The sequence below is a fragment of the Chiloscyllium plagiosum genome, unplaced genomic scaffold, assembly GCF_037043375.1.
Source record: "Chiloscyllium plagiosum isolate Xiang-an unplaced genomic scaffold, Cpla_swu_hap1 HiC_scaffold_13, whole genome shotgun sequence".
Classification (NCBI taxonomy): Eukaryota; Metazoa; Chordata; class Chondrichthyes; order Orectolobiformes; family Hemiscylliidae; genus Chiloscyllium; species Chiloscyllium plagiosum.
In genome coordinates, this window is record NW_028270151.1 from 27,342,678 (window position 1) to 27,369,800 (window position 27,123).

General features: G+C 45.4%; 1 protein-coding gene across 15 annotated transcripts in view; it reads left to right on the forward strand.

The window, feature by feature from the left end:
• The window catches only part of LOC148148281 (uncharacterized), a 77,598-nt gene that overhangs the window by 18,788 nt on the left and 31,687 nt on the right, over positions 1-27,123 (forward strand). For 6 of the 15 annotated variants that reach the window (XM_087993405.1, XM_087993406.1, XM_087993393.1 and 3 more), the window contains one exon: positions 21,656-21,761. The exons of the other annotated variants lie outside the window; for them this stretch is intronic. Coding sequence is in view for 1 of the 6 variants with exons in the window: in XM_087993396.1 (XP_087849522.1) it covers positions 21,717-21,761 (45 nt within the window). In the remaining 5 variants the exon portion in view is untranslated. Of the gene's footprint in view, positions 1-21,655; positions 21,762-27,123 lie in introns of those variants that run through there. 15 annotated transcript variants of the gene reach the window in all.

Here is a 27,123-nt window from a genome sequence, read left to right on the forward strand (position 1 = left end):
CTCTGCTTGTCCTCAGATCATTTGATCAACAAACACATAGCTGAATTTGCTCATTTACACTTGTGACATTTACCCCTTCACCTAACACTACAGGCAATTTAGCATGGCCAATTCACCTAGCCTGCACATTTTTGGACTGTGGGAGGAAACCGGAGCTCCCGGAGGAAACCCATGCAGACACGGGGAGAATGTGCAAACTCCACACAGACAGTTGCCCGAGGTGGGAATTGAACCCGGGTCTCTGGCGCTGTGAGGCAGCAGTGCTAACCACTGTGCTACCATGCCGCCCTTGAATTTGAATTTCCATCTTTTGTGGCATCGGAACATCCCATATAACTTTCAGCCAACAGTATTTTTTAAAGCAAAAACACAAATGCTGAAAACACTCAGTAGGTCTGGCAGCATCTGTGGAGGGAAATCAGAGTTAACATTTTGGGTCTTCTGACCATTCTTCAGAACTGATGGTAGCTAGGGAAAAAAAATTATGCAGAAGATAGGATGGGGGGAAGGGGTAAGGAGTAAGGAGATATAGATTAAAGGGAGAGAAACAGTTGGACAGACAAAGGAGTGAATAACAATCAAGCAGGAGGAATGAATAATTTTAGTGAGGAATATTAGTGGCTAACAATGGGTTATGTGTAATAACAGACCATGAAATAACAAGGCTTTGTGTGTATGTGGATGGGGGAAAGCATGGGAAAGGTGCTCATGCCGTAAAATTGTTGAACTTAGTATTGAGCCCAGGGGGCTGTTGAGTTCCAAGTGGAAAATGAGGTGTTGTTCTTCCAGCATTGCGCTGAACTTAGTTCGAATGCTGCAGTAAGTGAGATAAAGATGTTGGCCAGGGAACAAGGGGATGTGTTGAAATTGCAGGCAATGGGAAGCTCAGGGTCTTTTTTGTAGACAGAATGAAACAGACAAAAGACATAGCTTTAATGGTGGTGAAAGAGAAAGGAAATGTAAAATATGGATGTCGGTTTGCTCGCTGAATTGGAAGGTGTGTTTTCAGATTTTTCATCACCATACTAGGTAATATCTTCAGTGAGCATCTGGATGAAGCACTGGTGGTGTAGCCCGCTTTCTATTTATATATTTGGGTTTCCATTGTGCTGGTGATGCTATTTCCTGTGGTGATGTCATTTCCTGTTCTTTTTCTCAGGGGGTGGTAAATGTGATCGAAGTCAACGTGTTTGTTGATAGAGATCCGGTTGAAATGCTATTCTTCTAGGAATTTTTGTGCGTGTCTGTTTGGCTTGTCCTAGGATGGATGTGTTGTCCCAGTCGAAGTGGTGTCCTTCCTCATCCGTATGTAAGGATACTCGTGAGAGTGAGTTATATCTTTTTGTGGCTAGTTGATGGCTATTTTCTTCCTGTTTGTCCAATGTAGTGTTTGTTACAGTTCTTGCAAGGTATTTTTTAAATGACATTAGATTTGCTTGTCTGTGTAGGGTCTTTAAAATTCATTAGCTGCTGTTTTAGTGTGTTAGTGGGCTACCATGGTGCCAAAGGGTCTGAGTAGTCTGGCAGTAATTTTGATTAGAGGAGAGAGGCAAGGGTTTCTGGACACATTTTATCTGCTTCTTTGGGTTTGTTACTGAGAAATCGGCAGACTGTGTTCATTGGATACCCATTCTTTTAGAATACACTGTATAGATGATTTCCCTTTGCTCTGCGCAAATGATGTCACCATAGGAAATGACATCACCTGCACTTGTAAGGTGTGTTTTGAGCCTTGGACAGTGAAGAGGGAGTAGGTGAATGGGCAAGTTTTATACCTTCTGCGATTGCAAGGGAATGTGCCATGGGGGAGCGAGGAAGGGTTTTAAGTGATGGAGGGTAGAATGAAGCAGACAATGTATTACTGAGGGAACAGTCCCTGCAGAATGGTGATAGTGGAGGGAAGGGGAAGATCATTTGGTTGCCGGAGTGAGGTGGAGGTGGCAGAAATGTTGGAGGATGATTCTTTGCATGCGGAAACTAATGGGGTGGAACGTAAGGACAAAGGGAGCTTTATCATTGTTGTAGGAAGGAGGAGAATGCTTGAGGGCAGAAGTGTGGGTGTTGAGTCAGGCACGTTGAAGAACCTGTCAACCCCTCTTCTCTCCAAGCCCTCGAACATCATAGGCTTTTACCTTACTTCGCAGCCTCCTGAGTGGCACCTTGTCAAAGGACTTTTAAAAATCCAAATTCATTATGTTCACTGGCTCTCCTTTGTCTAACTTGCTAGTTATCTCCTCAAAGAATTCTAACAGACTTGTCAGGCATGGCCTCCCCTTGACTAAGCTGTGCTGACTTTGCTTTATTTTACCATGCTTTTCCAAGTACTGTGCAATCTCATCTTTGATAATTGACTCTAAAATCTTACAAATGACCGAGGTGAAGCTTACCATCCTATAGTTTTCTGTCTTCTGCCTTCCTCCCTTCTTAAACAGATGTTAAATCAGCCATTTTCCAGTCTCCTAGGACCCTCCCTGACTCATGATTCCTGAAAGATCAGCAGCCATACTCCGCAATCTCCTAAGCTATCTCCTTCAAAACTCTGGGGTGCAGTCCATCTGATATGGGTGAATTATCCACCTTCAGATTTTTCATTTCCCCCAGCAACTTCTCCATTGTGCTGGACACTACACTCACCTCTGTCCCCGACTCTCTTTAAGTTCTGGTAGGCTACTGGTGTCCTCCCACTGTGAAAACTGATGCAAAGTACCTTCACCATTTCTTTGTTCCCATTACCATCCTTCCAGCCTCATTTTCTAGTGGTCCAATGTCCACTCTTGCCTCTCTTGTACCTTTCAAAACCTAAAAAACTTGCAATCTTCTTTTTATATTACTAGCTAGCTTACTTGATATATATCATCTTCACCTCCGTTAGTGCTTTTTTAGTTATCCTCTCCTGGTTTTTATAGGCTTCCCAATCCCCAGACTTCCCACTAGTCTTCACCACATTGTATGCTTTTTCTTTTGTATTTATGTTGTTCCTGACTTCCCTTGTCAGCCATTGTTACCTTGTTATCCCATTAGCATTTTTCTTCTTCATTTGCATTAATTTCTGCTCTACCTTCTGAATTACCTCAGAAATCCCTGTCTTTGCTGCTCCACCATCTTCCCTGCAAGACTCCCCTTACAATCAACTCTGGCCAGTTCCTCCCTCATGTCTTTGTAAAATACCTTTACTCGGTTGTAATACTATTACATCTGAATCCAGCTTCTCCCTCTCAAACTGCAGGGTGAATTTTATTATATTATGGTCACTGCTCCCTCGGGGTTCGTTCACCTGAAGCTCCCTAATCAAGTCTGCTCCATTATACTAAATCTAGAATGCTTGTTTGCTAATGGGCTCTACCACAAGCTCATAGACATTCCACAAGTTACATTTCTTGAGGTCCATGGTCAACCTGATTTTCCCAGTTCATCTGCATATTGAAGTACCACATGATTATTGGAATAGTTCATTTCTTACATGCCTTTTGTAGCTCCCGATTGTTTTTCTGCCCCACATCCTGACTACTGCTAGGATGCCAGGGTCTTTTTCTCTTTGCATTTATTAAGATTCTATGCTTTATGACTCTATATCACTTCCTGCTATCAATTTAATTTCATTTCTTACTAAGAAGGCATCCTTCCCTCTCAGCCCATTTGCTTGTCCTTTTGGTAGGACATGTATCCTTGGGTATTTAGTTCCCAGCCTTGATCCACTTGCAGCCTCATCTCTGTGATACCACCAACATCATTCCTGCTAATTTAAATCTGCACTACAAGCTCATTTATCTTCTTACAGATACTGCATGCATTTAAGAACTACACTCTCAGTCCTGCATTGACTGCTCCTCTTCTCATGGTTGTCCCCTTATATGTTGTGGAGAAAGTGAGGTCTGCAGATGCTGGAGATCAGAGATGGAAATGTGTTGCTGGAAAAGCGCAGCATTCCTGAAGAAGGGCTAATGCCCAAAACGTCGATTCTCCTGTTCCCTAGATGCTGCCTGACCTGCTGCGCTTTTCCAGCAACACATTTCCATCCCTTATATGTTGTGCCTGAAGTTAGATTCACGACCCTTTCCATACTCTGTCCTGTTACTTGCTCTGGAAACTTCAATAATCTCTGCAGGGCCCTCCCACCCTTTAACTCTTTCCATGATTTTTCATGCAACTGAACCCAATTCCACACCATTTACTTTAAAGCTCTATCCACATTTTGGCACTAGGCAATGATGGTAGAGCCAGTGCAGACACAATGGGGTGAATAGCCTCCTTCAGCACCGTAAGACTTCTGTGATTCTGTGAATTTCTTGAACTCATTGCTGAGTCTAGAAGGCTGTAAAGTGTCTGACTGAAAGATAAGGTTATGTTTCTCAAACTAGTGTTGAGCCTCAGTGGAATATTGCAGTAGATTAAATTAGATTTTATTGTCACATTTTTCTGAGTACAGGAGTGCAGTGAAAAGTCCCCCCTCTCCAGTGCCAACTTAGAATACCATAACAAGATTTTTTTAAAAACGAGCTGAAATTAAAGAAACAGAAATAAAAGGAAGAGAAAATGTCCAGATCACCTGTTCCGCCATCACCGCCATGAGTCTTGAGCTGGGCTCATCAATGCCGCCTGCGCTGTGATGCCACCATAGCTGCAACTGCCATTTCACCACCAGCAATGTCCTCACCTCAAGTCAAGTGCCTCACCACCATCCTCGCCAGATCCACCAATGTCAAAAGTCGTCACACTACGGTGCCCTCACTCGAAGCTGGGCCAACTTCACAGACGATGCCACCAACTCGGAATCAATTGAAGCATCAGCGTCCACGAACGTCCCTGATTACAGCTGGTTGAACTGAAGTTGAGGCTGTTCTTCCTGCTCCCAAGGTTCCTGCTTCTTGTTGCTCATGTTCCCTGTGGGATATGTGGTTCAAGTTCAGGAGAAAGTGAGGACTGCAGATGCTGGAGATCAGAATCGAGAATGCGTTGCTGGAAAGGCGCTGCAGGTCAGACAGCATCCGAGGAGCAGGAGAATCGACGTTTCGGGCACACGCCCTTCATTCGGAATGAGGCTTGTGGATTGGGGGCTGAGAGACCAATGGGAGGGTGGTGGGGTTGGGAGGAAGGTAGCTGAGAAAGCGATAGATGGATGAAGGTGAGGGAGAAGGTGATAGGTTAGGGGTGTGGAGCAGATAGATGGGAAAGGTGATGGACAGGTCAGGAGGGCGGTGCAAGTTGGTGGCTTGGAACTGGGATAATGTGTGGGGAGGGGAAATGAAGAAGCTGTTGAATTCCACGTTTATCCCGTGTGGTTGTAGAGTCCCAAGGCAGAATATGAAGCGGTCTTCCTCCAGGCATCAGGTGGTAACGGTTTGACGATGGAGGAAGCCCAAGACCTGCATTTCCTTAACAGAGTGGGAGGGGGAGTTGAAGTGTTCAGCTACGGACCGGTGAGGTTGGTTGGTGTGGGTGTCTCAGAGATCCGTAAGAAGGTATCCTGTCTCCCCAATGTAGGGGAGACCACATCAGGAGCAACAGATACAGCAGATGACATTGGTGGAGATAAAGGTAAATTTCTGTTGGATGTGGAAGGATGCTTTGGGTCCTTGGAAGGAGGTGAAGGGAGTGTTGTGGGCACAGGTTTTGCATTTCCTGAGGTGGCATGGCAACGTGCCGGGAGTGGAGTGTGGTCTGTGGGGGTCGTAGGCTGTGTGGGGGTTGGTGGGGGGGAGGGGGGGGGGGGGTAGACTTGACAAGGCAGTCACGGAGGGAATGATCTCTCCAGAACACTAATAGGGGTGGGGAGGGGAATATATCTCTGGTGGTGGGGTCTGTTTGTAGGTGGCGGAAGTGGCAGAGGATGATGTGATGTATGCGGAGTTTGGTGGGGTGGAAGGTGAGGACCGGGGATTCTGTCCTTGTTGCATTGGGATGGGTGGAGTTCAAGGGCGGCAGTGCGGGAAGTGGAGCAGATGCACTGGAGGGCATCGTCGACCACATGGGAAGGGAAGTTGCGACCATTTCCACTTTAGAAAATTCCAGATAGCCTCCTTCTTCCAAGATCGCAACTTCCCTTCCCACGTGGTCGACGATACCCTCCCCCAACCCCACCCCCCCTCCCATTTATCTTTCAGCCCCCTGGCCCACAAGCCTCATTCCTGATGAAGGGCTTATGTCTGAAATATTGATTCTTCTGCTCCTTGGATGCTGCCTGACCAGCTGTGCTTTTCCAGCACCACGCTCTCGATCTCGAAAGACAATGGCAGTAGATACAGGGGAAACATAACCACATGCAAGTTCCCCTTCAAACCACTCACCATCCAGACTTACAAATAAATCATTATTCCTTCATTATCATGATAAGAAAATCCTGGAACTCCCGCTTAACAGCATTGTAGCTCTATCTACACAAATGCACTACAGCAATTCAAGTAGGGAGCTCACTACATTGACTTGATTTTATTTATTGTCTGTGTACCTAGTTACAGTAAAAAGCTTTGTGTGTGAGCAGTACATGCAGATCATAGTAAGCAAGGACATATAGATCATTGGGTGCTTGGACTGAGTGAAGCATGCAGGTTACAGTGCGCGAAGCAAGATCAACATTAAGAAAACCAACATTCATCAGTCTAACAACAGCAGGGAAGAAGTTGTTCTTGAATCTGTTAGTACATGTGCTCAAGCTTCTGATGGAAGAGGTTGTCAGAGAGCATTACTGATCCTCTCAAGGGCGAGTAGAGATAAGGAATATGCATGCTTGGCCAGCATTGCCCATATTCAGTGAAAGCATATCTTTTTAAAAATGCCGAGATGTTGATTTTAATCTTGCAATACTCTTTAGAAAGAGGACTGGCACTAGAGAATGAGGAATTTTTTTTTAAAAAACCCTTCTTGACAGTGATGTGAAGATAAATGCAACTGATATAGACCAGTCAGTTCAACTTCAGTGATGGGAAAACTTTTAAAAATGATATATCGAATATCAGCGATCACTCATAGACTGAAGAAAGCCAACACAGGTTTATAGAGTCATAGAGATATACAGCATGGAAACAGACCCTTCAGTCCAACCTGTCCACACCGACCAGATATTCCAACCCAATCTAGTCCCACCTGCCAGCACCCGGCCTATATCTCTCCAAACCCTTCGTATTCATATACCCACCCAAATGCCTCTTAAATGTTGCCAGCCTCCACCACTTCCTCTGGCAGCTCATTCCATACCCGTAACACCTTCTGTGTGAAAATGTTGCCCCTTAGGTCTCTTTTATATCTTTCCCCTCTCACCCTAAACCTAAGCCCTCTTGTTCTGGACTCCCCGACCCCAGGGAAAAGACTTTGCCTTTTTACGCTATCCATGCCCCTCATAATTTTGTAAACCTCTGTAAGGTCACCCCTCAGCCTCTGACGCTCCAGGGAAAATAGTCCTAGCCTGTTCAGCCTATCCCTGTAGCTCAAATCCTCCAACCCTGGCAACATCCTTGTAAAACGTTTCTGAACCCTTTCAAGTTTCACAACATCTTTCCAATAGGAAGGAAAGCAGAATTGCACACAACATTCCAACAGTGGCCTAACCAATGTCCTGTACAGCCACAACATGACCTCCCAACTCCTGTGCTCAATACTCTGACCAATAAAAGAAAGCATACCAAATGCCGCCTTCACTATCCTATCTACCTGCGACTCCACTTTCAAGGAGCTATGAACCTGCACTCCAAGGTCTCTTTGTTCAGCAACACTCCCTAGGACCTTACCACTAAGTGTATAAATCCTGCTAAGATTTGCTTTCCCAAAATGCAGCACCTCGCATTTATCTGAATTAAACTCCACCTGCCACTTCTCTGCCCATTGGCCCATCTGGTCAAGATCCTGTTGTAATCTGAGGTAACCTTCTTCACTGTCCACTACACCTCCAATTTTGGTGTCATCTGCAAACTTGCTAACTTACTCTTATGCTCGCATCCAAATAATTTATGTAAATGACAAAAAGTAGAGGACCCAGCACCGACTCCACTGGTCACAGGCCTCCAGTCTGAAAAACAACCCTCCATCACCATCCTCTGTCTTCTACCTTTGAGCCAGTTCTATATCCAAATGGCTAGTTCTCCCTGTATTCCATGAGATCTAACCTTGCTAATCAGTCTCCCATGGGGAACCTTGTGGAATGCCTTTGTTAAAAGTGAATTGTCTTTAACATGATTTTTGTTTGATGGGCTAACTGAGAGATTTTTGGGGAAATATACTTGATGTAGTGTATGTGTACATGGACTTCTAAAAGGTATTTGGTGAAAGCTCACATAATCAGCTTACAAACGCGAGAGAGACATCCAAAGACTGGATGAGAAGTTGTCTGACAGGAGGGTTCTGAAGGAGGGTCAGTGAACATGAAATGTTAACTCTAATTTCTCTCCACAGATGCTGCCAGATCTACTGAGCTTTTCCAGCAATTTCTGTTTTTGTTTCTGATTTCCAGCACCTGTAGTTCTTTCCATTTTTTGAGAGGGTAGTGGGGATCAGTTCTTTCTGAGACTGAAGGAAAGTTTTAAGTGGGGCTCCCCAGTGCACGGTGCTGTGACAACAGTATTTCTTCATATAAATTAATGACCTTAGGTTGGGTGTACAGGACCACATTTCAAATTTTGCAGACGGCATGAAACTTGAGAGTATGGTGAGAAGGATACCGGACAGACTTCAAGGGGCAGTCTGGTGGACTCGGTCGCTATGGGGCAGATGAAATGTACGACAGAGAAATGCAAAACATTAAATTTTGCTGAGAAGAACAAAAACAAAATAAGACCACGACTGCTACCAACACAATTGCAGGGGGCGCGTACACTGCACATGCAGTCACTGTGCCTGTGATGTCACTGCATTATTTGTAACAACTTCTAGGTGATTACCACAGCTATTCCTTGAAAAACATGCAGGTTTTAGGCATTCATTTAAGTACATAAAATCCACTTGTATTCTCTGCTGTTTAAAAAGCTATTGATCATTTCATACAATTACATTTTTAAGTGCAAATAGATTTATCATGGAGCACATTGGTATTCAAAGCATATGAAGTTGTTCATTTTGGAAGGGAGAACAAAAGAACAGAGTATTATTCAAATGGAGACAAACTGCAGGAAGTTGCAACACAAAGGGATGTAGAGATACATATGCACAAAACAAACAAAGCAAGCACACAGATGCAGCAGGTAACCAGGAAGTCAATTGGAATGTTGGCATTTAGAAAAAGAACATAGTGCAGCACATGAATGGACCCTTCGGCCCACGATGTTCTGCCGAACATGACGCCAAATTAAACTAACCCCTCCTGCCTGCTCTTGGTCCATACCCGTCCATTGTTTGCATATTCATGTGCTTATCTAAAAGTCCCTTAAATGCCCCTATCATACCTTTATCCTTGAGTGGTCCTACCTACTTCCTAGTCATTCTCTTGTTTTAGTATATGTGTAGAATGCCTTGGGATTCTCTTTAACCCTTAAGTCACGGTTATTTCATGGCTCCTTCTTGCTTTCCTAATTTCCTGCTTGAGTTCCTTCCTGCCTTTTTTATATTGTCATGGGCCCTGACCAGTTTTAGCTTCCTAAACCTCAAAAACTCTTTTATTTTTACCCTTTTGACTAAATTCATAACCTCCCTCATTATCCAAGGGTCCCTTACCTTGCCATCCTTGTCGTTTCTCCTTACTGGAGCATGTCAGCCCTAAACTCTCATCAGCAGGTCTTTGAACAATTTCTGCATGTCAAATGTGGACTTGCTTGACAACAGCTGCTCCCAATTAACACTCACTAACTCCTCGATTAGCAGAGCGCTTTAGGGAACATCTCCGGGACACCCGCACCAATCAACCACACCGTCCCGTGGCCCAACATTTCAACTCCCCCTCCCACTCTCTGAGGACATGGAAGTCCTAGGCCTCCTTCACCGCCGCTCCCTCACCACCAGACGCCTGGAGGAAGAACGCCTCATCTTCCGCCTTGGAACACTTCAACCCCAGGGCATCAATGTGGATTTCAACGGTTTCCTCATTTCCCCTTCCCCCACCTTACCCTAGTTCCAAACTTCCAGCTCAGCACTGTCCCCATGACTTGTCCGGACTTGTCCTACCTGCCTATCTCCTTTTCCACCTATCCACTCCACCCTCTCCTCCCTGACCTATCGCCTTCATCCCCTCCCCCACTCACCCATTGTACTCTATGCTACTTTCTCCCCACCCCCACCCTCCTCTAGCTTATCTCTCCACGCTTCAGGCTCACTGCCTTTATTCCTGATGAAGGGCTTTTGCCCGAAACATCGATTTCGAAGCTCCTTGGATGCTACCTGAACTGCTGTGCTCTTCCAGCACCACTAATCCAGAATCTGGTTTCCAGCATCTGCAGTCATTGTTTTTAACTCACTAGCTCCTGCCTAATACTGACATAATTTGCCCTCCCCCAGTTTACTATCATTCCACAAGGTCCTCACATATCCTTATTCATAGCTATCTTAAAACTTAAGAAATAGTGATCACTGTTTCCAAAATACTCTCTCAATGAAAGGTCAGTCACCTGGCCAGTACACGGTCCAATATGGCTCCTGCTTTTGTTGGACTATCCACACTCTTGGATGCATTTACCAAATTCTGCTCATGTCTAAACCTTTTGCTCTAAGGGAGCATCAGTCAATATTGGGGATGATAAAGTTAACCACTATGACAACTCTATTTTTGTTACATCTTTCCATAATCTGCCGACATATTTGCTCTTCAATGTCTCAGTGGCTGTTGGAGGGCCTGTAATGTAATCCTATCAGAGTAATTACCTATCTTATTTTTAAGGTCTACCCATATTGCCTCAGTATATGAGCCCTTCAATATATCCTCTCTAAGTGCAGATGTAACATTCTCCCTGATTAGTAATGCAACTCCTCCATCTCTTCTACCTTCTTCTCTATCTCATCTAAAACAAGGAAACCCTGGAACATTGAGCTGCCAGCCCTGTCCTTCTCTGAACAAGATCGATGATGACGGCCTCCAGCGCATCTCCTCCACTTCCCGTACCTCCGCCCTTGAACCCCACCCTTCCAATCGCAACAAGGACAGAACCCCAGTCCTCACTTTCCACCCCACCAATCACCAGATACATTGCATCATCCTCCACCAATTCCGTCACCTACAAACAGACCCCACCACGAGGTATATATTTCCCTCCAGGACTCCTTTGTCAGATTCATGCCCACCACCAGCCCACACCACACTTCTGGCACCTTTCCCTGCCAACGTAAGAAGTGCAAAGCCTGTGCCCACACCTCTCCCCCTCACCTCCATCCAAGGCCCCAAAGGATCCTTCCACATCCGACAGAAATTTACCTCTACCTCCACACACATCATCTACTGTATCCATTGCACGTAATGTGGTATCCTCTACATTGGGGAGACAGGATACTAACTTGTGGATTGTTTCAGACAACATCTCTGGGACACATGCACCAACCAACCCCACCTCCCCGTGGCAGAACACTTCAACTCCCCCTCCCACTCCACCAAGGACATGCAGGTTTTTGGCCGCCTCCATCGCCAAATCCTAACCACACGATGCCTGGAGGAAGAATGCCTCATCTTCCACCTTGGGACCCTGCAACCACACTGGATCAATGTGGATTCCACCAGTTTCCTAATTTCCCCTTCCCACACCTTATCCCATTCCCAAGCCTCCAACATGGCACCGCCCTCTTGACCTGTACATCTTCCTTCCCACCTATCTGCTCCACTCTCCTTTCTGACATATGCACGTCACCTTATCCCCACCTTCATCTACCTATCACCTCAGCCCCACCTCCCTCCCTTTTATCACTCAGCCTCATTCCTAATGAAGGGCTTATACCCGAAATGTTGATTCTCCTGTTCCTTGGATGCTGCCTGAACTGCTGTGCTTTTCCACACCACACTCTTGACTCTGGCCTCCAGCATCTGCAGTTCTCACTTTCTCCTAGGCCTCTGTAATACCCACAACATCATAGTCCAATGTACTGATTCAGGCTCTAAGCTCATCTGCCTTAACTACAATACTCCTTGTGTTGAAATAAACACACTTAAGCCGATTTAATAGCATCGTGTTCGTTTCCCTGTCTCAGCCTGCCCTTTATTTCCAATTTACTGGTCCTAAAATGTGCCTCTTATTTCAAAAGGGTTGTTGTATAAGAGAAGGAAGTTGCGGGTGAGAACACATCTGGAGTACTGTGAGCAGTTTTGGTCTCCTTATGTAAAAGATATCATTTCTTTGGAGGCACTTCAGAGAAGATTCACTGGGATGATCCCAAATATAAAGGGATTATCTTGTGAGCAAAGGTGAAACAGGTTGTGCCTCTCCTCATTGGAGTTTAAAAGAATGAGAGAGATCTCATTGAAACATTTAGGATTCTTAAGGGGCCTGATAGGGTAAATGCTGAGAGGATAGTTCTCCATATAGAAGAGTTTAAGACTATAGGGCACAGTCTCAGAATAAAGGGGTATCAATTTAAGACTGAGATGGGAAGAAATTTCTACTTTGAGGATTATGATTCTTTAAACACTTTGCCACAGAGAGCTGTGGGAACGAAGTCCTTGTGCATATTTAAGGCTGAGATAGGTAGGTTCTTGATCCGTTGGGGAATCAAGGGCTTGGGGGAAAGGCCAGAAAAGTTGATGTGAGGAATGTTGGATCATCAACGATCCTATTGAATGGTGGAGCAGGATTGAGGAGATGCATGTCATACTCCTGTTCCTATTTCTTCTGGTCTTAATATGATGAAATATTCATGGGTGGTGTTTGTGGAAGGATATTGGACAGGAAAGCACACAGATTACAAGGTGTCCATTGCAACTGGGGTTATGAGCTAACAACAGCACAAAATTGAACAATCTGTCAGTTCAAAGCGATAGAATATCTCTACCAGCAATCAATGGGTTAATATCATGTAATCCAACTTTCTCCATAAAAAGGCCCAGAAAGGGCCAAATGTGCCTTAAGAGCTGGACTCAAAACAGTTCTTTCCAAGGGAACATTACCTTCCATTTCCCTACTACCCATAGTGGAGCCAACCAAAGTCAACCTGAGTCGGACTGGAAAGTTGAAATTTTCCTTTCAGCTAAGACTGAAACCAGTAACCGCAAGACAATGAGGCAATCGTCTTCCTGCTACACCACTGGGGTGTTTAATAATACATTTATACAGGCTACTAAGAGAAGCCTCTGGAATATCCTTGTTGGAAAAACTTACCCAAGTGTTACATAACGATGCTTCAACCAAAAACACAGTTAAACAGAAAGGTGCATCAAAGAACTTGAAATATAGCAAGTGCCTTGGCGCTGAAATCTCCATCTACACTGCTCAGGACACATTAGCATCAAGGTTGGAAAAACAGTTGCCATGAGAGAAATCTCAAGTAATTTTTTTGAATTGTGGCCAATCTAGACTCTGCTGTTAATGTTCTGAAGGCTCCCCAAGCAAAACAATTAACCTGCGAACTCTGTCTACCCTAGAGGGGCAATGCAAGTCCAGGGAAATCTTGACCCTCTCTCATTGAGACTGTAAATGTTTATTCTGGCCTTCCAAATCTTGAAACTGTTTTATAAAAATTGAAGTATTCCAAAAAACATAACTTAAAAAAAAAAGGAGCAAGATGTAATTTCTTTATAGGAAACTTAATTCTTATCCAATTTGCATTCAGACACTTAGTTTGCTAAAGAGGTGAAAGCAAGTCTGCAGCTGCTAACTTTATTCATTTGGGCAGAAGGCAAATTAAATCATGATTCTCTATTAAAAGAAGGAACTTGTATTTCTGTGGTGTCTCACATAACCTCAAGACTTCAAAGCACTTTACAGTCAATGAGGTTCTAGCCTCAGAAAAACCAGGACCAATCTAACCACCTGCCTTTAATATTGAGCAATGTTACCAATTATCACCATAGTTGTCTGCACTCTACTTGCATGGTGGTTGCAGGTGTTGTCAACAGTGTTATAAATCAGTGCTTCCTTAGCAATAATCTACACATTATGTCAGTTTGTGTTCCCCCAGAATACTCAGGTACTGAGCTCATAACAGCTTTGATTCAGCATGGACAAAATACCTAAATTCTGGGAGTGAGATCAGAATTTTTTTTATTATTTACTCATGGGATGTCACAGGCTGGCTGGCAATTATTGCCCATCCCTTGTTGTTGGCCTTGAGAAGATGTTGGTGAGCTGCCATTTTAAACCACGGTAGTCCATTTGCTATAGATAAACTCACAATGCCATTAGGGACGGCTTTCCAGGATTTTGACCCAGCGACAGTGAACAAATGCTAACATATTTCCAAGTCAGGATGGTGAGTGGCTTGGAGGGGAATGTGTAGGAAATGGTCTTCCCATGTGCCTGCTGTCCTTGTCCTTCTTGATGGAAGTTGTCATGAGTTTGGAAGGTGCTGTCTAAGGATCATTGGTGAATTTCTCCAGTGTATCTTGTAGATTGTACACAATGCTGCTACTGAGCATCAGTGGTGGAGGGAGTGACTATTTCTGGATATGGTGCCAATTAAGTGCGCTGCTTTGTCCTCGAAGATTTCAAGCTTCTGCATTGTTGTTCAAGATGTACTCATTCAGGAAGATTAGATTAGATTACTTACAGTGTGGAAACAGGTCCTTCGGCCCAACAAGTCCACACCGAGCCACCGAAGTGCAACCCACCCTACATGTACCCCTTGGTACAGGTGGGGCATATTCTATTTCACTGCTGACTTGTGTCTTGTTGATGATGGACAGGTTTTGTGGAATCAGGAGGTGAATTAATTGCTGAAGTATCTAGCATCTGACTTGTTCTTATAGTCACTGTATTTAAATAGTAAGTCCAGTTGAGTTTCAGGTCAAAGATAACCCCAATGATGTTGATAGTAGGGATTCACTGATGGTAATGCCTTACAATTTGATGGTATGGTGGTTAGATTGAAGATAGTCTTTACCTGGTATTTGTGTTGCATGAATATTACTTGCCACCTGACTATTGTGCAAGTCATGTTGCTTTTGGATATGGACTGCTTCAGTAACTGAGGAGTCATGGATGTTGCTGAACATTGTGCAATCATCAGCAAATATCTCCACTTCTGACCTTACAATGGAAGGAGGGTCAGTGATGAAGCAGCTGAAGCTGGTCAGGCCTACGATACTACCCTGAGGCGAGATGTCCTGGAGCTGAGATTACTGACCAACAATCATCATCCTTTTGTGCTAGAAATGATAATCAGCGGACAGTTTTCCCCCAGTTCCCATTGATCCTCATTTTGCTCGAGCTCCTTGATATCACACCTGGTCAAATGCAGTCTTGATGTCAAGGGTTATCACTCTTACCTCACCTCTGAAATTGACCTCTTTGTCCATGCTTGAACCAAGGCTGTAATGAGGTCAAGAGCTGGTGGAACCCCAAATGGGTGTCAGTGAGCAGGTTGTTGCTAAGCATGTGCTGCTTGATAGCATTGTCAATGACACCTTCCATCATTTTACTGATGACCAAGAGTAGACTGATAGAGTGGTAATTGGTTGGGTTGGACTTGTCCTTTTTGTGACATACCTGGACAATTTTCCACGTTGTCGGGCAAATGGCAGCATTGTTGCTGTACTGGAACAGCTTGGCCAGAGATGCGATAAGGGAGCACGAGTCTTCAGTGCTATTGACTTCTTGAGAAAGCAATATTTGACAATGTATCCCAGGCAGGTGCCTTCGCAAAATAGAAATCAGTGGGAATCAGGGAGAGAACTCTCCACTGGTTGGAATTATACCTCACACAAAGGAATTTGTTTGTGGTTGTTGGAATTCAATCATCTCAATCCCAGGATCTTCAGGACAGTGTCCTGGGCCCTGCCATCTTTAGCTGTTTCATCAATGACCTTCCCTCTGTTTTAATGTCAGAAAGATTAGCATGTTTTCTGATTATTGTATCATATTTAGTATCATTGGTGACTCCTCAGATACTGAAACAGTGACAATCGTGCCACATGAGGTGGGCAATGACCATCTCCAACAAGAGAGGATCTAACGATTTAAATTTCACATTTGGTAGCATTATGACTGTCTGAATCCCCAAAAAAGCAATACCCTAAAGGTTACCATTGACCAAAGCCTGGACTGGTCCAGCAATACTAATAATGTGGCTAAAAGAGCAGGTCAGATACTACAAATTCTGAAATGAATAATCCACCCCTACTCAGTTTGCCCAGGGCAAATTCAGGTATGGAATGGAATACTCTCCATTTGCCAGGACGACCGCAGCTCCAACAGGACACAAATGTTCAACACCAACCAAGACAAAGTCAGTCACTTCATCAACACCCCATCTACCATTTTAAGCATTCTGGCAGCATCTAGAAGATGTACTGCAGTGACTCCTAAACTTATCTGTACAACCTCTCAAAAAGACAAGGATAGAAAATCCTTGGGAAGACCATCACCTGGAAGCTTATCTCTAAATCATGGACCATCCTGACTTGAGTCAAAAAGTGCGGTGCTGGAAAAGCGCAGCCAATCAGGCAGCACCTGTTCGTTAGTGTCCTTAGGTCAATATCCCAGAACTCCCACCCTGATAGTCCAGTGTATGTACTCGGACCACATGAACTGCATTAGCTCAAGAAGGGAAGTCAACACCACCTTCTCCAGGGCAGTTTGAGACGAGAAGGTTATTTTGATTGGATTTCTGCAGGGCTCAGAAGTAGGCCCGGTACCTTTTGTGGTATATTCTATGTTAACAATTTGGACATAGGCGTGTGGGGCATGATCAAGAAGTTCACAAACAAAACAAAAATTGATCATTTGATTGACAGTGAGGAGAATAGCTATAAACTGCAGGAAGGTATCAGTGAACTGGTTGGAATGGTAGAAAAGTAGCAAATAAAGTTCAGTGCAGAAAGTATGGGGTGATATACTTGGGAAAGTCAAAAAAGACAAAAGGGTGTACAATAATAGGAAGATACTGATCGGAGAAGAAGAAATGAAAAGCCTTGGAATGCAAGCCAGAGATCACTGGAGACTGCAGGACAGATAGTTATGGTTGTTAAGAAAGATGTGGTATCTTTTCTTTCTTTACTCAAGGAATGTAAGAATGGTCAGATTACCCAGTCATAGTGTTGCAATGTTGGAACAGTACATTGTTATGGCACATGTTGAACATTATGTGCAGTTCTCGTCACCTCATTTCAGAAAGGACGTAAATGAGAGGGACAGAGGAAATTTACGAGGATGTTGCCAGGAGTGGAAAATTGCATGTAAGAGGAAAGGTAGGATATACTGGCGATGTTTTCCTTGGACTAGAGGAAGCTGAGGAGATATTTGATTCAGGTGCACAAGATTGTGAAGGGCATAGAATAGACAGGATTGTATGTACATATCTAGCAGAGAGGTCATTAACGAGGGGCTATTGATTTAAAGTGATTGGTTGAAAGATTAAAGAGAGATAAGGAAGGATGTTTTCATCCTGAAGGTATTAGAGTCTGAAATTCACTGTCTCAAGCGGTACTCAAGACAGAAACCTTCAACTCATTTAAAAGTTATTTTAAAAAGCACCAGAAAGCCTACAATTTCCAGGGAAATGGACTGAAGGAGAACTGATGGCCAAATCATATTGTCACTGGACTTGTAATACGAACAGCTAGATAATGTTCTCTGGACCCAGGTTCAAATCCAAACGTGGCAGATGATAGGATTTGAATTTTTTAAAATCTAAAATTAAAATCTAATCATGATCGCAAAACCGCAATCAAATTGTTGTAAAATTCCAACTGGTTTACTAATGTACTTTAGAGAACAAAATCTGCATACGATGCCTCCAAATCTCCAGCAATATGGTTTAGTTTGAACTGCCTTCTGAAATGGTCGACTAGGCCACTCAGTTATATCAACCATTAGAGAGGAGTGAAACTGTACAGACCACTTTGTATCAAGTAAGGCACCAGAAATGACTACAGAAAACACAGCCTTGTCAACCATACAATGTCCTCCTTATTTGTGATCGAACCGGGGAAACTGTTTTATAGACTGCTCAAACAGCAGCCAAGCATAGTCATGCTTACTGAAAAATACGCTAGACACAATGTTGTAGATAACATCATCACCATCCCTCGGTCTGACCTTGTACAGCTGGTTGAGTTGCAAAGGGTAGAGCCGCTAGACTCGGTTAGTGGCAGATTCTGAGGAAATCAACAAGAGAGAAAAGCATTATTGACTTTATCCTCAATAATCTCCCTGCCTAAGATGCATCTGTCCATGTCAGTATCAGTAAGAGTGATCACCGCACAGACTTGTGTGGACAAAGTTCAGTTTTCACCTTGAGAATGCCCTCCATCACCACGCTAAATTTCAAACAGATCTAGCTGCTCAAGTCTGAGTCCATGACTGGCTACAGACCTTTAGCAGCAGCAGAGTTATACTTCAATACAATCTGCAGCCGCATTGCCCGGCATATTCCCCATCCTACCATTACCATCAATTCAGTGGATCAATGATGTGGGGAAGGTTGTTGATGAAGCAGCTGAAGATGGTTGGGTCTAGGATACTCCTCCTCCTTCAGAGATGTTCTAGAGCTGAGATGACTGACATCCAATCACCACAACTACTTGCATGCCAACAGCATTAGCAACAAGTGATAGAGCTAAGTGATTCCATAACGAATGGATCTGATCTAAGTCTTCAGTCCTGCTACATCTAATCATGAATGGACGTGGACAATTTAAACAATTGACTGGAGGAGGATGATCCAGAGCCACCTCATCCTTAATAATAGGGGAGCCCAGACATCAATACAAAAGATAAGGCTGAAGCATTCACGACAGACTTCAACCAGAAGTATCAAGTGGATGATCCATCCCAGCCTACTCCACTGGTCTCGAGCACCAGAGATGCTAGTCTTCAGCCATTTGATCCACTCCTTGGGATATAAAGTAGTTGGAGGCACTGGATACTGCAAAGGCTATGGGCCTTGACAGCGTTTAGCAATAGTACTGAAGACTTAGAACATAGAACAATACAGCGCAATACAGGCCCTTCGGCCCTCGATGTTGCGCCGATCCAAGCCCACCTAACCTACACGAGCCCACTATCCTCCAAATGCCTATCCAATGCCCGCTTAAATGCCCATAATGAGGGAGAGTCCACCACTGCTACTGGCAGGGCATTCCATGAACTCACGACTCGCTGAGTAAAGAACCTACCCCTAACATCTGTCCTATACCTACCCCCACTTAATTTAAAGCTATGCCCCCTTGTAATAGCTGACTCCATACGTGGAAAAAGATTCTCACTGTCGACCCTATCTAAACCCCTAATCATCTTATACACCTCTATCAAGTCACCCCTAAACCTTCTTTTCTCCAATGAAGACAACCCCAAGTGCCTCAGCCTTTCCTCATATGACCTTTCTACCATACCAGGCAACATCCTGGTAAACCACCTCTGCACCCGTTCCAGTGCCTCCACATCCTTCCTATAGTATGGCGACCAAAACTGCACACAATACTCCAGATGTGGCCACACCAGAGTCTTATACAACTGCAACATGACCTCAGTACTCCGGAACTCAATTCCTCTACCAATAAAAGCCAGTACGCCATATGCCTTCTTCACCGCACTATTTACCTGGGTGGCAACTTTCAAAGATTTGTGTACATAGACACCAAGATCCCTCTGCTCATCCACACTACCAAGTATCCGACCGTTAGCCCAGTATCCCATCTTTTTATTACACTTACCAAAGTGAATCACCTCACACTTAGCTACATTGAACTCCATTTGCCACCTTTCTGCCCAGTTCTGCAGCTTATCTATATCCCGCTGTAACCTGCCACATCCTTCCTCACTGTCTACAACTCCTCCGACTTTCGTATCATCCACAAACTTACTCACTCAACCTTCTAACCCCTCCTCCAGGTCATTTATAAAAATGACAAACAGCAATGGTCCCAAAACAGATCCTTGCGGAACACCGCTAGTGACGGCACTCCAAGATGAACATTTGCCATCAACTACTACCCTCTGTCTTCTTCCAGCCAGCCAACTCCTAATCCAAACCTCCAACTCACCCTCAATGCCATACCTCCGTATTTTTTGCAGTAGTCTACCATGGGGAACCTTATCAAATGCCTTACTAAAATCCATATACACCACATCTACTGCTTTCCCCTCGTCCACCTCCTTAGTCACCTTCTCAAAGAATTCAATAAGGTTAGTGAGGCACGACCTGCCCTTCACAAAACCATGCTGACTATCCTTGATCACATTATTCCTATCCAGATATTCATAAATCCTATCCCTTACAATTCTCTCTAAGATTTTGCCCACAACAGAAGTGAGACTCACCGGCCTATAGTTACTAGGGTTATCCCTACTCCCCTTCTTGAACAAGGGAACCACATTTGCTAGCCTCCAATCTTCTGGCACTACTCCTGTAGACAACGAGGACATAAAAATCAAGGCCAATGGCTCTGCAATCTCTTCCCTTGCTTCCCAGAGAATCCTAGGATAAATGCCATCAGTACTCCAGAACTGCTTTGCTCTAGTCCAGCTGTTATAATACAGCTACAACTGTGGGGCATCTACTCTACAATGTGGAAATTTGCCCAGATATGTCTTGGAATAAATCCCACCAGGCCAATTATCGCCCATCAGGCTACTATCAATCATTGATGGGAGACCTCATCAATAGTGCCATTAAGCAGCACTTGCTTCACTGGCACTCAGTTTGGGTTCTGCCAGAGCCACTCAGCTCCTGACCTCATTACAGCTTTGGTCCAAACATAACAAAAGAGCTGAATTCCAGAGGTGAGGTGAGAGTGACTACAATAGATGTAGGGCTACATTTGACTGAATGTGGCGTTGAGGAGCCGCTTCAAAACAGGAGCTAATGGGAATCGGGGAGAAAGCTCTCTGCTAGTTGGAGACGTATCAAGCACAAAGGAAGGCGGTTGTGGTGAATGAAGGTAAGTCATCTCAGCTCCAGAACATCTCTGCAGTCGTTTCTCAATGAAGTGTCTAAGGCCCAAACTTCTTCAATTGTTTCATCCATGATTTTCCCTCCATCGTAAGGTCAGAAGTGAGATATTTGCTGATGACTGCACAATGACTGCATCATTTGCAGCTCCTCAGACATTAAAGCAGACCATACCAAAAGGCAACAAAACCTGGACAATATCCAGGCTTGTGCTGACATGTGACAAGTAACATTTATACCACACAAATGCAAGACAATGACCACCTCCAATAAGACAGTCTAACCATCACCCCTTGATGTAATGGAGTACAAAATCAAACAAAGCAGGGCAGTGGACAAAACACGGTTGGGCGGCACGGTGGCACAGTGGTTAGCACTGCTGCCTCACAGCGCCTGAGACCCGGGTTCAATTCCCGCCTCAGGCGACTGACTGTGTGGAGTTTGCACGTTCTCCCCGTGTCTGCGTGGGTTTCCTCCGGGTGCTCCGGTTTCCTCCCACAGTCCAAAAGATGTGCAGGGTCAGGTGAATTGGCCATGCTAAATTGCCCGTAGTGTTAGGTAAGGGATAAATGTAGGGATATGGGTGGGTTTCGCTTCGGCGGGTCGGTGTGGACTTGTTGGGCCGAAGGGCCTGTTTCTACACTGTAATGTAATCTAAGCTAATCTAACATCCCTCCCTGATGCACTGAATGCTTTTTATATTCGGCTTGAGCAGAATGTCAGCAGCACGGTGACATCTGAGAGTCAACCCAGGGAAAGTGACGTGCCCGAAAGGAATGCCCAGCTGTGCACTTGGATCTTGCGTGGACCAGCTAGTGAAGGTATTCACTGATGTCCTCAACCTCTTTCTCCTACATGCTGAAGTCCCCACATGCCTTAAGAAGACAATTATCATCCCAGTACCAAAGAAAACACATGCAATGTGCCTTAATGACTACTGCCCTGTGGCTCTGACCTCCATAGTCATGAAGTGCTTTGAGAGGCTGGTCATGACAATAGACAATAGGTGCAGGAGTGGGCCATTCTGCCCTTCGAGCCTGCACCACCATTCAATATGATCATGGCTGATCATCCTTAATCAGTATCCTGTTCCTGCCTTATCTCCATAAACCTTGATTCCACAATCCTTGAGAGCTCTATCCAACTCTTTCTTAAATGAATCCAGAGACTGGGCCTCCACTGCCCTCTGGGGCAGAGTATTCCACACAGCCACCACTCTCTGGGTGAAGATGTTTCTCTTCATCTCTGTCCTAAATGGTCTACCCCATATTTTTAAGCTGTGTCCTCTGGTTCAGCACTCACCCATCAGCGGAAACATGTTTCCTGCCTCCAGAGTGTCCAATCCTTTAATAATCTTATATGTCTCAATCAGATCCCCTCTCAGTCTTCTAAACTCAAGGGTATACAAGCCCAGTCGCTCCAGTCTTTCAGTGTAGGGTAGTCCCGCCATTCCAGGAATTGACCTCGTTAACCTACGCTGCACTCCCTCAATAGTCAGAATGTCTTTCCTCAAATTTGGAGACCAGAACTGCACACAGTACTCCAGGTGTGGTCTCACCAGGGCCCTGTACAGCTGCAGAAGAACCTCTTTCTTTCTATACTCAATCCCTCTTGTTATGAAGGCCAGCATGCTATTAGCCTTCTTCACTACCTGCTGTACCTGCATGCTTACCTTCATTGACTGGTGTACAAGAACACCCAGATCTCTCTGTACTGCCCCTTTACCTAAATTGATTCCATTTAGGTAGTAATCTGCCTTCCTGTTCTTGCTACCAAAGTGAATAACCATACATTTATCCACATTAAACTGCATCTGCCATGCATCTGACCACTCACCTAACTTGTCCAGGTCACCCTGTAATCTCCTAACATACTCATCACATTTCACCCTGCCACCAGCTTAGTATCATCAGAAAATTTGCTAATGTTATTACTAATACCATCTTCTATATCATTAACATATATTGTAAAAAGCTGCGGTCCCAGTACTGATCCCTGTGGTACCCACTAGTCATTGCCTGCCATTCCGAAATGGAGCTGTTTATCACTACTCTTTGTTTCCTATCAGCCAACCAACTTTCAATCCAAGTTAGTACTTTGCCCCCAATACCATGTGCCCTAACTTTGCTCACTAACCTCCTATGTGGGACTTTATCAAAAGCTTTCTGAAAATCGAGGTACACTACATCTACTGGATCTCCCTCGTCCATTTTCAGAGTTACATCCTCAAAAAATTCCAGAAGATTAGTCAAGCATGATTACCCCTTCATAAATCCATACAGTCTCTCCAGCACCAATTCCTGGCAAATATAAATTCCCTTAAATTCAGGTCCTTCAGCCACTGTTACCTCAGGGAGATTGCTTGTGTCTTCCCCAGTGAACACAGATCTGAAGTACCAATTCAATTCTTCTGCCATTTCTTTGTTCCCCGTAATATATTCCCCTGTTTCTGTCTTCAAGGGCTCAATTTTAGTCTTAACCATTTTTTTGCCTTTCACAAAACTAAAAAAACTTTTACTATCCTCCTTTATATTATTGGCCAGTTTACCTTCGTACCTCATTTTTTCTCTGCGTATTTCCTTCTTAGTAATCCTCTGTTGTTCTTTAAAAGCTCCCCAGTCCTCCGTTTTCCCACTTCTCTTTGCTATGTTATGCTTGCTCCCCATGCCGCCTCCTAGGATCTTTCTTCCTTTTTGGAATGAACTGATCCTGCAACTTCTGCATTATACACAGAAATATCCGCCATTGTTCCTCCACTGTCATCCCTGCTAAGGTATTGCACCATTGAACTTTGGCCAGCTCCTCCCTCATAGCTCCAAAGTTCCCTTTATTCAACAGAAATATTGCCACTTCCAATTGTACTCCCTCCCTCTGAAATTGCAGATTGAAGCTGATTGTATTATGGCCCACATCTAGTCATCCAGCCTGCCTCAATCTCCTACAATTTGCCTTTGGTGTAACAGGTCTACTGTAGATGCCACTTCCCTAGCCCTAAACTCATCCCTGGAACATCTGGATAACAAGGACATCCAGGTCAGGCTCCTACGCATCAACTACAACTCCGCCATCAATACTATAACCCTTCTAGATTAATCTCAAAACTCCACCTGCAACTGGATCCTCAGCTTCCTGACCCACAAACTGCAATCAGTGAAGATAGACAACTGCACTTCCTCCACAATAGCCCTCAACACTGGAACCCCCTCCAAGGATGGGTTCTCAGTCCCCTACTGTACTCCCTGTACACCCACAACTATGTAGTCAAATTCCAAACAAACGCCATCTACAAGTATGCTGATAATACCACCATGGTAGGATGGATATCAAAAAACGATGAGTTAGAATACAGAAAAGAGATAGAGGGCTTGGTGTCGTGATGCAATGATAACAACCTTTTTCTCAATGTTGGCAAAACAAAAGAACTGACCATTGACTTTGGGTAGAAAGGAGGATACACCCCCATCTACATCATCAGAGCTGGAGAGGGTTGAGACATTCAAATTCCAAGGAGTGACAATAGCCAACAACCTGTCCTGGACTTCCCACGTGGATGTAACATGCAAAGACGCACAGCACCTCTTCTTCCTCAGGACGCTCATGAAAATCAGCACGTCCATAAGGATCTTCACCAACTTTTACTGGGGCACCATAGAAAGCATACTATCCGGGTACACATGGCCTGATATGGCAACTGCTGTGCCCAAGACCGTAAGAAACTACAGAAAGTTGTGTGCCTAGCCCAGACCATCACAGAAGCCAACCTTCCATCCATGGATTCCATTTACGCTTCTCATTGTCATGGGAAGGCTGTCAGCATCATCAAAGACCATTCCACCCCAAAAATGTGATAACAGAGGGGTAGCAGTACTGTGCGCTCCTGCTTGTGCTTGGCTCACTTTTACTTTTCGTTCTTTCACTTTTTGTTGCTGTTCTCGCACTACTTTTTTGCTTAGTCTAATCTACTTACCTGATGTGGAGTGCATGTTTGTGCAGCGTGGAAGAGGTATCATAGAGGAGACCAAACCAACGTGGGGAGGGCAAGCTGAACGTGATGGCAAGAGAAGTCCCTGACATCGATAGCAGTCATCCCAAGCTAGAGCAACAGGCAACCAGAGGCAGTCGGTGGCAAAAGCGGGAGCAGATAACTCTGGGGGCTAGTGGTGAGAGAGGCAGAAGGCAGCCAGAGGCAGCCTGAAGTGAGAAAGGGAGCAGACAGCCAGAGGCAACCGGAGGTGAGAGAGGGAGCAGGCAGCCAGAGGCAGCTGGTGAGAAAGGGAGCAAGCAGCCGGAGGCAAGAGAGGATGCAGGCAGCCAGAGGCAGCCGGATGCAAGAGAGGATGCAGGCAGCCAGAGGCAGCCGGATGCAAGAGAGGATGCAGGCAGCCAGAGGCAGCCGGATGCAAGAGAAGATGCAGGCAGCCAGAGGCAGCCGGATGCAAGAGAGGATACAGGCAGCCAGAGGCAGCCGGATGCAAGAGAAGATGCAGGCAGCCAGAGGCAGCCGGATGCAAGAGAAGATGCAGGCAGCCAGAGGCAGCCGGATGCAAGAGAGGATGCAGGCAGCCAGAGACAGCCGGAGGCAAGAGAGGATGCAGGCAGCCGGAGGCAAGAGAGGATGCAGGCAGCCGGAGGCAGGAGAGGATGCAGGCAGCCGGAGGCAGGAGAGGATGCAGGCAGCCGGAGGCAGGAGAGGATGCAGGCAGCCGGAGGCAAGAGAGGATGCAGGCAGCCGGAGGCAAGAGAGGATGCAGGCAGCCGGAGGCAAGAGAGGATGCAGGCAGCCGGAGGCAGCCGGAGGCAAGAGAGGATGCAGGCAGCCGGTGGGAAAGGGAGCAAGCAGCCAGAGTCAAGGGGGGAGCAGGCAGATGGATGCAGCCAGAGGTGAGAGATGGAATAAGCAGCTGGAGCCGAGAGATAGTGAAGGCAGCCTGGGAGCCAGTAGTGAGGGCGGGAGCAAGCAACCGCGGGGGCCGGCAGTGAGGGAGGAAGAAAACAACCCGAGATGGTGGTGGTGATGGGGGTGGGGGAGGCGAGCCCAAGGCCAAACTCTTATGAGGAGTGCGAGTCCAGCATGGTCAGGCAGTTATGAACTGTAATGTTGATCTATTAGCTATGTTTTTTTGTTTTTTCTACTTTTAGTAAGAACGACTGTAATGTTTAACTTCTTGTTTTCTTGAAACAAGATTCTGTGTCTAAGTACATTTTGTACCTAAAATGGCACTGTAAGTTGTGAGTGTAGTGCTGATAGTACAACACAGCAGGACAGGCAGCATCCGAGGAGCTGGAGAATCAATGGTTCATCCCCATTCCCCCTCCCATTTATCCCTCATCACTTCTTCAGGAATGAGGTTTGTGGGCCGGGGCTGAGGGATAAATGGGAAGGGGAGGGGCTTGGGAAGAAGGTAGCTGAGAGAGCGATAAGTGGATGAAGGTGAGGAGGAAGGTGATAGGTCAGTGGGGGGAGTGATGGACAGGTCTGAAGGGCGGTGCCGAGTTAGAGGCTTGGAAGTGGGATAACGTGGGGAGAGAGAAAATGGGGAAGCTGTTGAAATCCACATTTATCCCGTGTGGTTGCAGGATCCCAAGCCGGAATATGAGGCATTTTTCCTCCAGGTATCGGGTGGTAACGGTTTGGCGATGGAGAAGACCCAAGATCTGCATGTCCTTGACAGAGTGGGAGGGGGAGTTGAAGTGTTCAGCCACGGGGCAGTGGGGTTAATTGATGTGGGTGTCCCAAAGATGTTCTCTGAAATGATCTGCAAGAAAGTGTCCTGTCTCCTCGGTGTAGAGGAGACCACACCGGTTGCAACGGATGCAGTAGATGACATTGGTAGAGTGCAGGTAAATTTTTCATGGATGTGGAAGGATCCCTTGGGGCCTGGTATGGAGGTGAGGGGAGTGGTGTGGGCGCAGGTTTTGCACTTCCTGTGGTGGCAGGGAAAGGTGACAGAAGTGGAGTGTGAGCTGGTGGAGGGTGTGGACCTGACAAGGAAATCGCGGAGGGTATGGTCTTCTCAGAACGCTGATAAGGGGTGGGGACACCTGGAGGAGAAACGCCTCATATTCCGCCTTGGGATCCTGCAACCACACAGGATAAATGTGGATTTCAACAGCCTCTTCATTTCCCCTCCCCCACATTATCCCAGTCCCAAGCTTTCAACTCGGACCTGTCCATCACTCTCC